Raw genomic sequence first — 15,201 nt, forward strand, 5'->3', positions numbered from 1 at the left:
CCATGTTACAACCTGACCATGTGACCATGTTACAACCTGACCATGTGACCAGGTGACCATGTGACCAAATGACCATGTTACAACCTGACCATGTGACCATGTGACCACCTGACCATGTGACCATGTGACCACGTGACCATGTGACCAGGTGACCATGTGACCACCTGACCATGTGACCACCTGACCATGTGACCACGTGACCATGTGACCACCTGACCATGTGACCACCTGACCATGTGACCAGGTGACCATGTGACCATGTGACCATGTGACCAGGTGACCATGTGACCAGGTGACCATGTGACCAGGTGACCATGTGACCACCTGACCATGTTACAACCTGACCATGTGACCAGGTGGCCATGTGACCACCTGACCATGTGACCACCTGACCATGTGACCAGGTGACCATGTGACCATGTGACCATGTGACCAGGTGACCATGTGACCAGGTGACCATGTGACCAGGTGACCATGTGACCACCTGACCATGTTACAACCTGACCATGTGACCAGGTGACCATGTGACCACCTGACCATGTGACCACCTGACCATGTGACCAGGTGACCATGTGACCAGGTGACCATGTGACCAGGTGACCATGTGACCACCTGACCATGTTACCACCTGACCATGTGACCAGGTGACCATGTGACCACCTGACCATGTGACCACCTGACCATGTGACCAGGTGACCATGTGACCATGTGACCAGGTGACCATGTGACCAAATGACCATGTTACAACCTGACCATGTTACAACCTGACCATGTGACCAGGTGACCACCAATATCAGAATATTGATATTCTGATATTATGGTCAGAATATCCACCTGACCATGTGACCATGTGACCATGTGACCAGGTGACCATGTGACCAGGTGACCATGTGACCAGGTGACCATGTGACCAGGTGACCATGTGACCATGTGACCAGTCCCGTCTCTCTGCTGAACTCGGGCCTCCGGCTCCTTCTTGCTGCTGTGAAGGTGTGAATTTGATGCTGCTGTTTTCACTGACGCTGCGTCTCCAGGATGTGGTTAAAAGTGTGAAGCAACAAATGAAGCTGTCGGAAACCTGCACCAGAATAAAAACCATGACATAAAACCTTCCTGTTCACATCTGAAGCGTTTTCACACCTTGCTCACCTCACAGCCTCGCTGCCCCGACTTACTGGAAACGCTGACACAACGTTATCCGCCTGAGCCAACCCGGCAGGAAGCCTGACCAGGTGCAGTTTCACACCGCAGTCAGAGAGAGAAGACCGTTCGGTGAAACTGCAGAGGCAGGAAACGAGGCTGAAGATGAACATCTTCCTCCAGCTGAGCCTTCAGAGAACACCTGCTGGCTTCACCGAGTCAGGGATGAAACCCGACTCCGGTCCGCTTGACCCGACTCCGGTCCACTTGACCCCAGACTCCGGTCCGCTTGACCCGACTCCGGTCCGCTTGACCCCGGACTCCGGTCCGCTTGACCCGACTCCGGTCCGCTTGACCCGACTCCGGTCCGCTTGACCCCAGACTCCGGTCCACTTCGACCCCAGACTCCGGTCCACTTCGACCCCGGACTCCGGTCCGCTTGACCCGACTCCGGTCCGCTTGACCCCAGACTCCGGTCCGCTTAACCCCGGACTCCGGTCCGCTTGACCCGACTCCGGTCCGCTTGACCCCAGACTCCGGTCCGCTTGACCCGACTCCGGTCCGCTTGAACCCGGACTCCGGTTTGATCCGTAGTCTAATTTGCTCAGTTCTGATTGATGCGGCTACTTCCATCACTTCATCATCATCTTCATCGTCATCTTCATCGTCATCATCATCATCGTCATCATCGTCATCATCATCATCGTCATCATCATCATCGTCATCATCATCGTCATCATCATCATCGTCATCGTCATCATCGTCATCATCATCGTCATCATCATCGTCATCATCGTCATCATCATCATCATCATCATCATCATCATCGTCATCTTCATCGTTTACTCCGGCCGCTGACTTGTGACGCATTTAGAAGTTGGATAAACCGACATGGCAGCTCAGGCCGCAGACCGGATTCGGTTCTGCTCCACATCTGGAGCAGATCGGGTTTTACTTTGTGTAATGATGGGACCAGAGAATCCGGGCCGGGTTTCAGGCGGTCCCGGTCCGTTCCTGTCCCTGACGGGCCGACGGGTCCAACAGCAGCTCTGCTGAACTCTGAATTATTCATTAGAACTTTGAGTTTTGGGCAAAAGGTCCAGATCAGCCTTTCCCTCTGAGCGGTTCGGATCGATCCGCTGCAGTGTGGACCCGACCCGGCCCGGTCCAGATCAATAACCTGCTGTAATCCGACTCCCGGGGCAGAAGGCTGCAGCCGTCCCGCTGATCCACCAGCAGCTTCAGGCGAACCGAGCAGGAAACCCGATCGACAACAGAACCACATGCTACCAGTTAGCTCTGCTATCTGTTAGCTCTGCTATGTGTTAGCTCTGCTATCCATTAGCTCTGCTATCCATTAGCTCTGATATCCATTAGCAATGCTAACCATTAGCATTGGTTCCCTCAAATCCACTGAATCTGGACTGGATGTAAAATCCGGTTCCAGGAACTGAAATCTGATCTTTAGGTCGAATTCAGATCTAAAAAAACCTCATTTATGCTAAAGGGAAACTAACTTTGGTCGTAACTCGGATCATCCATGTTTCTTTGTTGTGTTCAGTGATGCTGTGGGCTGGAAGGTTCTCCAGCAGCAGTCAATGTTCCAACAAATCTGGAACAGCCTCTGACCGAAGACTGTTGCTGTATGACAGATCAATATGTGATCAATATCTGATATTCCACATGACGACACAACCAGTTGTTAGCTAGCTCTGCTAATCCGCCATGAGTAAAAACAGAGCAGAGCGGCCACCGGGGGGCGCTTCTCCTGAAGCTCTGAGGCTGAACAACAGACTTCCTGTTTCCTTTTGTTTACGTCGATCAGACCAACCAAGATGGCGGTTTTCATCTCACTGCTGGTTTAAACGTTTCCATCAGAAGTCCAGCTCAGATATGGTTGTCATGGCGACCGGTGGTCACATGACTTCTCATCACATCCTGGCGGGTAAACTTCATAAAATAACGATGTTTATAACTGAAGCCGCTCTGATTGGTCAGCTCCATGACGGTGAAAGAAGCCCCGCCCACGTTCGGCCCTTTGAGCCGTTTGATTGGACAGGAAGTTAGCAGCTTATCGACTCCATGGGTTGTTTCAGTTAACTTCTGTAAAATGTCTGTAAGTCCTGGATCTGTGCAGCCGGATCTGGATTTGATTCCTTCATGTTTTCATCACGTGACCTCTGGGTGACCTCTGGGTGACCTCTGAGCTGCTGAAGCTCGGCTTGGTTAGAAAATGCTGAATGTGCTCACAGAAACCGTCCCGACAATTCAGTTCGGTCCAGTCCGGCCTGTCTGGTCCAGTCTAGTCCGGTTCGGTCTGGTCGGTCCGGTCCGGTCTGGCCTGTCTGGTCCAGTCTGGTCCGGTTCGGTCCCGTCTGCCAGCAGGAACTTCTGGTCCCGTCTGTCTGGTCCAGTCCGATCCGGTCCGGTCCGGCCTGTCTGGTCCGGTTCGGTCCCGTCTGCCAGCAGGACCTTCCGGTCTGGTCGGTCCGGTCCAGTCTGGCCTGTCCGGTCCAGTCCGGTCCAGTTCGGTCCGGCCTGTCCGGTCCGGACCCCCAGTGTCTCTGCTGGACGCGCCTGTTTTGACTGAGGCTTCACATGATGATGATGATGATGATGATGATGATGATGATGATGAGGATGCTGCAGTGTTTCTGATGAAGGCCACACCCACCTGTCAACTTCACACACCGAACCGCCTGAAGGCTGCTCACACAGGATGTTCCTTTCAAAATAAAAGCTCCTCGAACGTTTTCTTCACAGCAACAATAAAATGTGAAACATTTAAACTGTTTAGTGAAAATTGACTATAAATTTTATGACGTTTCTGTGGTTTTTATTAAAATTCTGTGTGATTTTTCTTCTCGGTTTTATTGTTAGTGTTTTTATTTTTAGGCTGCTGTAAAAACGGGACTTTTGATGAAAATGAACTTATTTTATTTTATTTCATGCTGATTGTTGTTTAGTAACAAACTAGTTCAAGTTGATGAAGACAAAATAATGTTAGCAAATACGGTCACTGAAGCTCCTCCACATTTTGAAGTGACGTCACTCTTAGGATTCTTCAGGATGACGGAGGTAAAGATGGCGGCCGGTTCGGGTCTGATGATGTTCTGGTTGGGAACATCATCTTATGAACTCTGGCAGCGTCTCTGCGCGGTGGGCGGAGCTTCGTTTTCCTCTGTGCTTTCAGGAAGCTGGCGCGGCGGCCATTTTATATTTTTATCATCCAGTTTTCTACCAAAGTCTGGATGATTAAAGTCTAAAGTTTTGTTCTCAACTAAACATTTTTGAAGGACAGTTTTGTTTACAGAGACTTCAAAATTCATTTTATTTGTTGTTTCTGTTGTTTTATTTACTTTGGATATTTGAAATGTCTTCCAGTGTTAAATGTTCATTAGAACTGAATTAAGCTATTACCATTATATTAGTTTGTCATCCAGCATAATTAGTCATTGTAACCGATATTTAGCCCATTAAACAAACAAACAGCCACCGGATACAGAGAAGACATGAAGCGCTTGGATTTTATTGTGAAAGTCCTCCCGGAAGTGTCCGGGTGTATCCGCGCCAGCTTACCTGCGGAGGAGAAGAAGGTCCGCTCCCATCGACGCTCCGCTGCGCTGCGGTTAAACGTCCCTGAAAGCGGTCATTTCCTCCGCTGGAGCCGCCGCCATGTCCCTCACCGCCATCAGCAGCTCGCCCTCCGGCGGCAGGTCCTCCGGGGACGGCGGCCTCAACCTGGGATACAGCCGGACTATCCCGGGACTGCTGAAGATCGGCCAGCTGGTGAGAGCCGCTGCGCCGCGGAGGGAGCGGGGAGGGCGGGGAGCCCGGTCCGCCGTTAGCTGGGGAAGCTGTGATTCTGATGAATTCATCTGTTTAAACTGTTTCATTAGAGACTAAACTCTGTTGCTTTCTTGGCCCAAACATGGACAGAGCTGTAGAAAGCACGGCCCCGGGTTCGGGAAGCCCCCCCATCCCCCCCCAGCACAGACAACCAGCAAGTTATTTCTGTGCATTTCGTAATTTATCTTTTGAGGATTTTTAAAATCGTTTTTCATCATAGTTTCTCAGAAGTTTAAGCCTTTTTTTGTGAAATCTGTTTGCTTAAGACTCCCTCAGCGTTGGGTGTAGTTCACTCTGCGCAGAGTAAAACAAAACAAACTGTTACACATAAATAATAGGCTGATTTCTGCCACTGCTTGGAGAATATGTCATTTTTTACATTAATTTATTATTTACCCTCATAGTTAAAATAATACAGCGCATTTTAACACCACTTTGTTCAGAATCCATTTTTTAGTTTGCTGCTCCTGTAAGGTTACAATTAAAAATGCAAGCTAACTGCAAATGATGCTAATGCTAGCAGCTTGTCACACATGCAGTCAGCTGGTCATTTTTGTTTATTTTGACTTTAATGTCATTTTTCTCCCCATTCGTTTTGTTTTGTTTTCTGGTTTTTATCTCTTATATCTTCATTTTTTCAGTGTTTTTATTAATATTTCCTGTTCATTTATTCTTTCTGGACCAGTTTTCTTCCGTTCTGGTGGTTTTTCTGGTTCCTCTGTGTTGTGGTTCAGCCTGTCTGAGGTTTTGCGGTTCTGCTCGGCCCGTTCTGGTTCTGGCGCTAACCGACCCTGTTTCGCCTCCAGCTGTCGCTGCTCGTCGCCTTCCTGTGTGTCCGGCTGGCCCGCGGCTGGCCCAGCTGGTACGCCTTCCAGTTCTTCGAGGTGGTGCTGCTCTGGTTCCTGGTGGCCTTCCTCATCTTCTTCCTCATGCACCTGTGCAGGCTGCAGGTGAAGATGCCCTGCATCAACTGGCCGCTGGCGGTGAGACGCTCCTTCTGCTCCCATCAGGCCTCGGGGTTAGCGGCTCCGATGTTAGCTTAGACGCAGGAAACACCGGCTGGACCAGGTTTCAGATTCATTCTGGTCTCTAAGTATAAACGTCTGCATGGATTCATGTCTGCCAGTGGCTGAAAAGCCTCGTCAGGGTTGATATCAAAACTCGGGACAAACGGCAGCAGAGAGCTGAGAGAGCGAAGAATGTAGCAAACTGTCTAAAACAACAGAAAAACGGTCCAAATCACACAAAGCTACAAAAATAAAACGCTGCAAACTGGCTCCACAGAACAACAGTCAGCTCCCGTTCACTAGGGGGAGTCTAGAGTCAGTAATATCGGCTGTGTGAACACGCTGCTTTTCTATAATATCATAAAAACATGAAGTAAACCTTTTCCTCTTTCCTCCAACATCCCGTCTTTACTGAGCGTCTGGCCCCGACTCCCCCTGGAGGCCTGGAGGACTGCTGATGTTTGGCTTCCATTTCCTGCAGTGGCAGGAAGTTAATAATGCAGCAAACACACAAACTCACTAGCACAACAACAACAACAGAAAAATGCTACAAATCGCAAAAACCACAGCAAGTATAAAACATTCAAGTCCTCCAGACCACTAGGGGGCGTCTGGAGCAAACACACGAACGATGCAAACACTAAAACCAGGAAAGGTGCAGCTACAGAAACCAGAAGCAGAAGAAAATGCAACAAAGACCAAAACAATGAGTTTAAAACATCCTCCAGGCCACCAGGGGGAGCCAAACATCAGATACCATGAAGACGGGATCATAGACATGAACACGTAGACGCCTCATGGAGCGGGTCAGAGGTCATGGAGCGGGTCAGAGGTCATGTAGCGGGTCAGAGGTCATGGAGCGGGTCAAAGGTCATGGAGCGGGTCAGAGGTCATGGAGCGGGTCAGAGGTCATGTAGCGGGTCAGAGGTCATGGAGCGGGTCAGAGGTCATGTAGCGGGTCAGAGGTCATGTAGCGAGTCAGCCCGTTGCTGCGATACGTAACAGCGTCGGCCATATTGGATGTGGCATCTCTGCCAGTAGCTAATGCAGGTAAATGGACTGAACTTTATAAAGTGCCGTTCTATAAAGTATTTTAAGTTAATAAATTTTCTCACACATTAATATATTTGGCAATCAGAGAAATGACTAAAGACAGTTTCTAACTTTTGATGTGATTATTTAATAGTTTTCTGAATAAAGAGCTCAATGTTTGATTTGATAGATTCTGATCATTTTTATGATGAATTAATGAACAAACACTTTTACAGTTTTATTAAAGAACATATTTACATAATTTAATGTACATTTAACATTTCAAGACAAATAATTTTCCTGTATTTTTTATACGTTATTGAGAAATGACTTGATTTATAAATCATTATCAATCATTAAACTTCATATTTTTCTTACTTTTTCCAGAGAATAAATATTTATTACAGTTTGTCGACTTCTACTGACAGCAAAGAGTGAAAATAATTCAGAGTAAATTATGTTTATTTCATTACAAAAGCTACATTAATACACTAATACTTCAGATTGAGATATTTACAACAGAAAGTGAAAGAATGAAACATTTATTCATTATACTGGGAACACTGGTCACAGGCTGCTGGTCACACTGGGAGAACTCAATGACTTCTGAGACGTCCTGGTTCACAGGCTAAAGCCACGAAGAAAAGAGAAATTATCCTAAAGTGAAATAGAAAATAAATGTTTCCTTCACATTCATAAAAAGCCATTTTCAGCATGTTGGGCTCTGACTCGTAGCATCTTTATAGCTAAACACCGACATGGAGAAGCTGAGCTGGAAACAGACTGAAGACCAGCAGCTCCAGCTCTGATCCTGACTGACCTTTACTCACTAAATCCTCTGGTTTTTAATTCACTTCTCCTCTAACAGCCGTTTCTCATCAGCTCTCATTAGAAAACAGGATGAAACGTTAGCTGCTATGCTAACAGTCAGCTGCTACGCTAACAATCAGCTGCTACGCTAACAATCAGCGGTTATATTAGCTGCTATGCTAACAGTCAGCGGTTATATTAGCTGCTATGCTAACAATCAGCGGTTATATTAGCTGCTATGCTAACAATCAGCTGCTACGCTAACAATCAGAGGTTATATTAGCTGCTACGCTAACAATCAGCGGTTATATTAGCTGCTACGCTAACAATCAGCGGTTATATTAGCTGCTACGCTAACAATCAGCGGTTATATTAGCTGCTATGCTAACAATCAGCGGTTATATTAGCTGCTACGCTAACAATCAGCTGCTACGCTAACAATCAGTGGTTATATTAGCTGCTATGCTAACAATCAGCAGTTATATTAGCTGCTATGCTAACAATCAGCGGTTATATTAGCTGCTGTGCTAACAATCAGCGGTTATACTAGCTGCTACGCTAACAATCAGCGGTTATATTAGCTGCTATGCTAACAATCAGCGGTTATATTAGCTGCTACGCTAACAATCAGTTGTTATATTAGCTGCTACGCTAACAATCAGTGGTTATATTAGCTGCTATGCTAACAATCAGCGGTTATCTTAGCTTTTATGCTAACAATCAGTGGTTATATTAGCTGCTACGCTAACAATCAGTGGTTATATTAGCTGCTACGCTAACAATCAGCGGTTATCTTAGCTGCTACGCTAACAATCAGTGGTTATATTAGCTACTATGCTAACAATCAGTGGTTATATTAGCTGCTACGCTAACAATCAGTGGTTATATTAGCTACTATGCTAACAATCAGCGGTTATATTAGCTGCTACGCTAACAACCAGCGGTTATATTAGCTGCTACGCTAGCAACCAGCGGTTATTTTAGCTGCTACGCTAACCAGCGGTTATTTCGGGCCAATTTAGCTACATAGGAAATATTTTCCTGTTGTTTAGAAGCGAATTTCTGGCTGCAAAGTGATTCTGATCTTTCATCCTTACCTGGGAAGGTAATGAGAATGAATCCAGTTTGTTTTGTAAAACCGTTGAAACACAAAGCAAAGGACTGAAGGAGCTCCGATCCTCTGCTGCCACATTCAAGATGGCGGCGACGTAACGTAGGACTCGGCGCTCAGTGAGGCGTCTGGTATTCATGTCTCTGAATGGGACGTCCAGAAGAAAGAAAAGGTTTGCTGGGCTTCATGTCTTTTAAAACACAGCTTCGTGTCGCTATATTACGCCCCCTGGTGGCCTGGAGGATTTCTGTTGCATTTGTTTTTGGTGTTTTGCTCCATTCATGTTTTTGCAGCAGTTTTCATGGTTTGCAGCAGTTTTCATGGTTTGCAGCAGTTTTCATGGTTTGCAGCGTGTCTGATTAGCATTGGTAATAATCCAGATGAATCATTTCCAGTCCTGTGAATTATTTAAACTGAGCTTAAAGAATAATCCCGTTTAGATGATCCAACTCGTCTGGTTCTGATCGGACCAGAAGATGTTTGCAGCTTATTCTGTGAAGGTCCGTATGACCAGAGGTTCTGTGTTTAGGAGTTCTTCCACTACTCTGTCGGCTCCGTCCTGATCTTCATCGCCTCCGTCATCGCTGTTGTGAAATGTGGCGCCGTTTCCTCCCTGGTGGTGGCGTCGGTGAGTCACTCTGGTTAAACTCGGGGACTTCCTGTTTCCTCCTGCTGCGTGTCAGCGGCTGACGGCGCCCCCTGCTGTCTGGTTGCAGGTCTTCGGGTTGATCGCGACGTTCCTGATGGTCGTCAATCTGTGGACGTCGTACAGCGTCGCCTGCGGCCCGGCAGCCGGTATGTCCTCTCCTCTGATTGGTCAGTTTGTGTGAGTTAGCTCAACACCAGAGCGGAAGACAGCGACCTGACATGGGACAGGTCAAAGGTCAAGCCTCTCTAGAACCAAGACGGAGGAACCCGGACGCAGCAGATCGGCTGATTTTATGAAGTCGTAATCTGAATGTTTCACATCTAATTATCGTAAAACATTTGTCGTGATTTTAACGAGTTTTTTCTTGTTTTACGATTTGTGTCTCATTTTAACGGATCGGTCAGACAGCATAGATCAGTGACCCCACGGTGACCCCACGGTGACCTCCTGGTGGTTTAGCCGATCCGACTCGCCTGTGTTTTCTGTCTGCGTGGTTTTTACCCATCATGCTTTGCTCTCCTTCCTGCTGCAGGTGAACAGGAGTGAAAATGGCCGACGGCTGCTTCCAGCTCCACTTTTCTGCCCGGCAACAACCCGCTCATCGAACCTGATTGGATAAAAACAGAACCTGGACCAAAACCGGCGAGCGGACCGGATCAGACGGACCGGATCATTTTACTTGAGTTCAGTCCGGTCCTGCAGCTGATCCGCGTCGCGTTTTCTGTTTCAGCTCCATGTTTCCATAAAAACCTCCCAGTTTGGACCTCAGGATGGCGCTTTTCAGGCTGCTGGACAGCAGTGTGCAGCAAATCATGACTTCAAACCAAATTAAGAAGCAAACCGATGAGTAAATCTAAAGGATTTCTGTTTCTCTTGGTAATTTTCCCGAATCGTTCCGTTGACCTTCGTCACGTTTTGTGTCGATTTTTGGTGCTTTTAACTGAATTAACGTAAAAAACGGCGAACAGAACCAAAGGCAACAGAACCAAAGGCAGCAGAACCGGCAGCAGAACCGGCAGCAGAACCGGCAGCCTGTTCATGTAGAGGATCACATGGAAATCTCTGCACCGATGAATCATTTATAACAAGCACACACGTATCTACAACACAGCTGAAATGTTCCAAAGCACCAAACGGGTCAGAAACTCGACGAAGCACAGAGGAGAGAAAACGCCGACATGTGCAGAAATAAAATCCTGCATGTTTGTTCTAAAAGCTGAAGCGGATTTAAAGATGCTGAAGCACAAACTGACGGTTCTGCATGTTTTTATTCGTCTGTGGTTTCCACAGTCAGCACTGATGCACGACCCAAACCCGGATTCTGCTCCATCAGAAACACTAAATACTAGAACAACTGGAGAAATGATTTTAAATGATTTTACTTTGGGCTGAAAAACTTGATAAATCGCCTCATCAAACAAACAAACAGTTTTCCTTTCATCAAACATTATTCTTTAATATTCTAATTATTAAATAAATTATGTAAAAATTGTCCTCTAAGAAACAGAAATGGCCTTAAATAAAAATCTAATTATTTCACCTAATATCAGTTTTATTGAGTTTTTTTACACAAACATTCAAAAGGCCTTAAATTTTTGAATCTATGAAGAAAAAAAAATCTTTTTTCTAATTATTTTACAGACTTTATAATTATTCTGCATTATTAACTAACTGAATGTTTTAATCTGTGAAAATAATTTAATAACAACGTTAAAGACGTTGCTGCTGTAGTGGAAGCTAACATGATGTTAGCTTACCTTTGAAGCCATTTAAAAATAAAAACAGTAAAATTAACATTAAATCTGTGTATCTATTGTAATTATAGATGTTGAAAAAATAAATGCCTGTTCATTTTTAGCTCTGGTTAAAAGCCTAAATTTGATTTTTAGCTAAGTTAGCATAGACGCTAACACTACATAGAGGTTTTCTGAATGGACGCTAACTAGCTTTAGCTTGTCAGATCTTTTAAAAAAGAAAGACTTTAAACATTGATTTTTAAAAATAAATATTTATAACCCGTGTGGTAAAATCTGTGCCAAAATCTGCTTCTCTGTAATTTTAGCTTGAGCTAAGTTAGCTTTGGCTAACATGTTAGGCTAATGCTAGTATAGTGAGCACATGCTGTGGATTATATCACATTATAAATGAGTAAAGACAAACTTTCCTTCAGCTTGGAGTCACATTACTTAATTGATTAAAAACGTTTAGGACATTTTAATGTTATTTTGTACAAAATGCATCTTGAAGGTTTGATCAATGCTAGCTGCTGTTCAGCCTTTTAAAGATGGCTGTTGCTCCAAATAAAATCAGTTTCCTAGTTTGATCCTCTAACATGAACATCAGCAAAGCTGAACTTTGGTTTTTAATCCTCTCTGCTCCCTGAATCCAAAACATTTCATGAGTCACTCCTCCAGAACCAGAACCAGAACCAGATGAAAACATGAGCAGAAACATTCCTGCCTGATTGATGCTCTGCACCAAATGGAGGATTCACATCTAAATCTGTTCAGTCTGAATGTTTCAGATCTCTGGACACTTCACTGAACCAACAGACTGTTGTTTTTACTCTCAAGCCGCTGACTCAGCGTGTGATGGCGGCAGTCCTCTGTGGCGGCCATCTTTCTCCTCCAACCGTACAGAAGCTACAGAATCAGCCTGGACTTGGAGGCTGCATAGTTTTCTTCTCAGACAATCTATAGAAATGAATCAGATGTTTCAGCTCCAACCTGCTGCATGTCTCTGAGTTCAGCTCAGGTTTTCTGTCTGATCAACTGCCTAGCATCACACGCTGCGTCTGCTTGCTAAAGCTAACTCTTCTTCACCTTGTAGACGTTTCTGTTCACGTAAGCTGTAGCGTCGCTTCTTTGCTGCTAATCTGAGCTCTTATTTTGCATTTGGAGCAGATGGGTATGTCAGAGCTCAGTGGTGGGCACCGCTAGCTAAAACGTGAGCTGCACTAACCCTAAAGCACTAAACAAACACTAGTTTTGCTAATGCTAAAGCGATACATCACAGTACTTGGCAGGAGCTAATGCTAAAGCGCTAACTTCAACCATGTCACACAGGGTGAAACCTTTTTGCGCTAAAGGAAGTGATTCTTTCACTCGTGGTTTGAGTTTTATAATTGCTGAGTTTTGCTAACTCTGTTGCTAATAGACCCTTTTCACAGTGACGTCAGAAAATGGCCGCCGTAACTCGAAGAGGTGTATCTTTACTTCCGGTGTGATTTGGTCTCGGGAAACCTGACTGAAAAATTCACGGATACTAATTATCTTAAGGATATAATAAAAGGTAAGGTTAATAACAACAGCATTTAAGTGTTAGATACCTGTTTTTACTCATTGTCAATCCACCATTTTCTAACTGTATATAATAAACAGCCTCTGATCAGAGAGTAAACCAGCTAGTAATATGTGGCTAAAGCTAGCAGCAGCTTTATAGCAGCAGCTTTCAGTGCTGTAACGTTAAAATGTTCACTTTCTGTATCAACTTTAATAAAACAGCACTAAGAAAGGCTACGTAATGTTAGCCAGCTAAATTACTATTGCTATCCTAGCATATCAACTAACAGCTAGAAAAAACCAAAACATGAACCTTCGTAGTCAAACTGGTGTCAATCAGCGAGGAATTTGTCCAGTTTAGATGTTGATGAAGAAAAACTGTTTGCAAATAGTGATATAACTTCAGATCATATTAGTGGCAGCAGCTCTAGAGTCCAGAAACAGCGTTAACTACACACACCGGCCCTAAAGACGCAGCATCGGGTCAGAACGGCCGCTCTCTGGCGTCATGTGAAAAGGGTCAATTCAGCCTAATCGGCATCAGATTTTAACTGTTTACTTTTGAACTGCAATGCATTCTGGGTACTGCAAGCATTGGGTTATTAGCTGCACTGCGTGGAAAACGTGAGGAGTTTCAGATTGTGATAAAAAAATATTCTGGAAAAACAGATTCTTTCATCCAAAATGAAAATTATTTCAACAGCCAAGTAAATCAGCGCTTTAGAGTTTATCAGGAAAACTTAACTGAGGCTAAGCTAAGCAAGCTAAATGCTTTCACAGTTAGCTAAAGCGCTAAGCTCAACGCCAGCTCCACTATTAGCTCATTAGCTGTAGCGTGCCCGCCACTGCCGCAGTTTTATTTCTCTGCTCGGTTTTATTCTTCTTTTTTCACTCGTTTGAATCACTGGAGGAAAAACATTTCTGCTGAATATTTAAGATTTTGTATTTCCATAGTTGAACCTTTTAATGTCTCTGACTTCAGTGTCTTGTTATGGTTGATGATCTTTTTCACTCTTTTGATATTTCTGCCTGGACGTTTTGCTTGGATCCAGAAGAGACCTATCAGTTTGTCAGATTAGGCCCCAGCTGAGCCTGTTTACAGCAGAGCATCCAACCGTTCATCCAACCGTTCATCCAACCGTTCATCCAACCATCCATGACTGATTCTGGTTCCAGGCCAAACTCCACTGTTTACAGGATTTATTTGGTGTGTTTCTGCAGCGGAGGCGTCATGCTGTGGGACCTGAACGCCCTGCTAGCTAACGTCGTCTAGCTTGTTCTCCAAAGTGCCTTATTGTTCTGTTGGTGTCTGGCTCAGTCCGGGGAGAACCGCAGGCGTCGCACCAGATCACGACTCCTGTCGTTTTCTCTGTTTTTCAAACCACATCCTGTAAGTTGTTGCATCTTTTCAATTAAAGTCTCACTGCATCACGTTGAGCCGTTCTGCTCATTATCTGGGTCATTCAGAGCAACCAGCTCATTTGGAAATGTCAGCTGTCAAGCTGACTATTTAGCTTGTATGCTAGCTGGAAACCAGAAGTGGACTACCAAAATAAAAGCCTGACCCTCTTCATGTCACCTCTTTGTTTCTTTTCTTCTCCAACAGCTCAGTTTAAACGAAGGATGATCCGTTTTAAAGGCTAACAGACGTTTACTGACGGATCTGCAGCGTCTGAAGGTTCAGTCTCAACAGGTTCTCAGCTTTTATTTTGATAGTGCACTTCCACTTATCGGCAAGTAATATGTAGCTAGTTCAGAGCTAAGTGTTTAGCTAGCTAACCTCTTAGCTCCAAGGTATATAGCTTTAGTTACATTCTATGTACATATTTAGCTCTAATCAACTAAATATTTAGCATAAGCTAAATATTAAGGTTGGAGATAAATATTTAGAAAGTTGACTATTAAGTTCCAAACTGTATATTTATCTCTGATCTACTTGTTCATGTTGACCCTAGAAATGATCTCATGTTTGTCTCCAACACTGAATGTGATTTTCTGAGCTGCTTGTTTTGGCAACAAGTGAATCCATGTCAGCGTCTGAAGGAGGAACATTGAAACGGGACGTTTGGAGCTCAGGAAGTGGGATTTAGAGTTCCAGCTCATATTTTACCCTGTTGAATATAAAACCAGCAGAAAGTGAGGGATCCTGAAGCAGAACCCTGCGGAGCTCCATGTGAACAGCTGCAGTCCGGCTGCCGTTTCTTTCGTGTGTCACAGGAACTGCAGGCGTGTTTCCGTGGGAACGAATCACGTGTTCCTCCTCCACTTCCTGCTGCAACAGGAAGTGGAGCCTCATGGTGGTTTCAGGAACTGGAGAAGTTT

The 15,201-nt window shown here is 45.0% G+C and overlaps 1 protein-coding gene across 1 annotated transcript; it reads left to right on the forward strand.

The window, feature by feature from the left end:
* The first annotated feature begins 4,701 nt into the window (after positions 1–4,701).
* cmtm7 (CKLF-like MARVEL transmembrane domain containing 7) lies at positions 4,702–14,316 on the forward strand. Its single transcript, XM_008430631.3, has 5 exons — positions 4,702–4,929; positions 5,796–5,972; positions 9,479–9,577; positions 9,666–9,744; positions 10,131–14,316. The coding sequence occupies exons 1-5, from the start codon at positions 4,816–4,818 to the stop codon at positions 10,142–10,144; spliced, it is 483 nt and encodes a 160-aa protein (XP_008428853.2). The 5' UTR covers positions 4,702–4,815; the 3' UTR covers positions 10,145–14,316.
* Positions 14,317–15,201: the final 885 nt, after the last annotated feature.

The sequence above is a fragment of the Poecilia reticulata genome, chromosome 16, assembly GCF_904066995.2.
Source record: "Poecilia reticulata chromosome 16, P_reticulata-male-v2, whole genome shotgun sequence".
In the NCBI taxonomy this organism is placed as follows: Eukaryota; Metazoa; Chordata; class Actinopteri; order Cyprinodontiformes; family Poeciliidae; genus Poecilia; species Poecilia reticulata.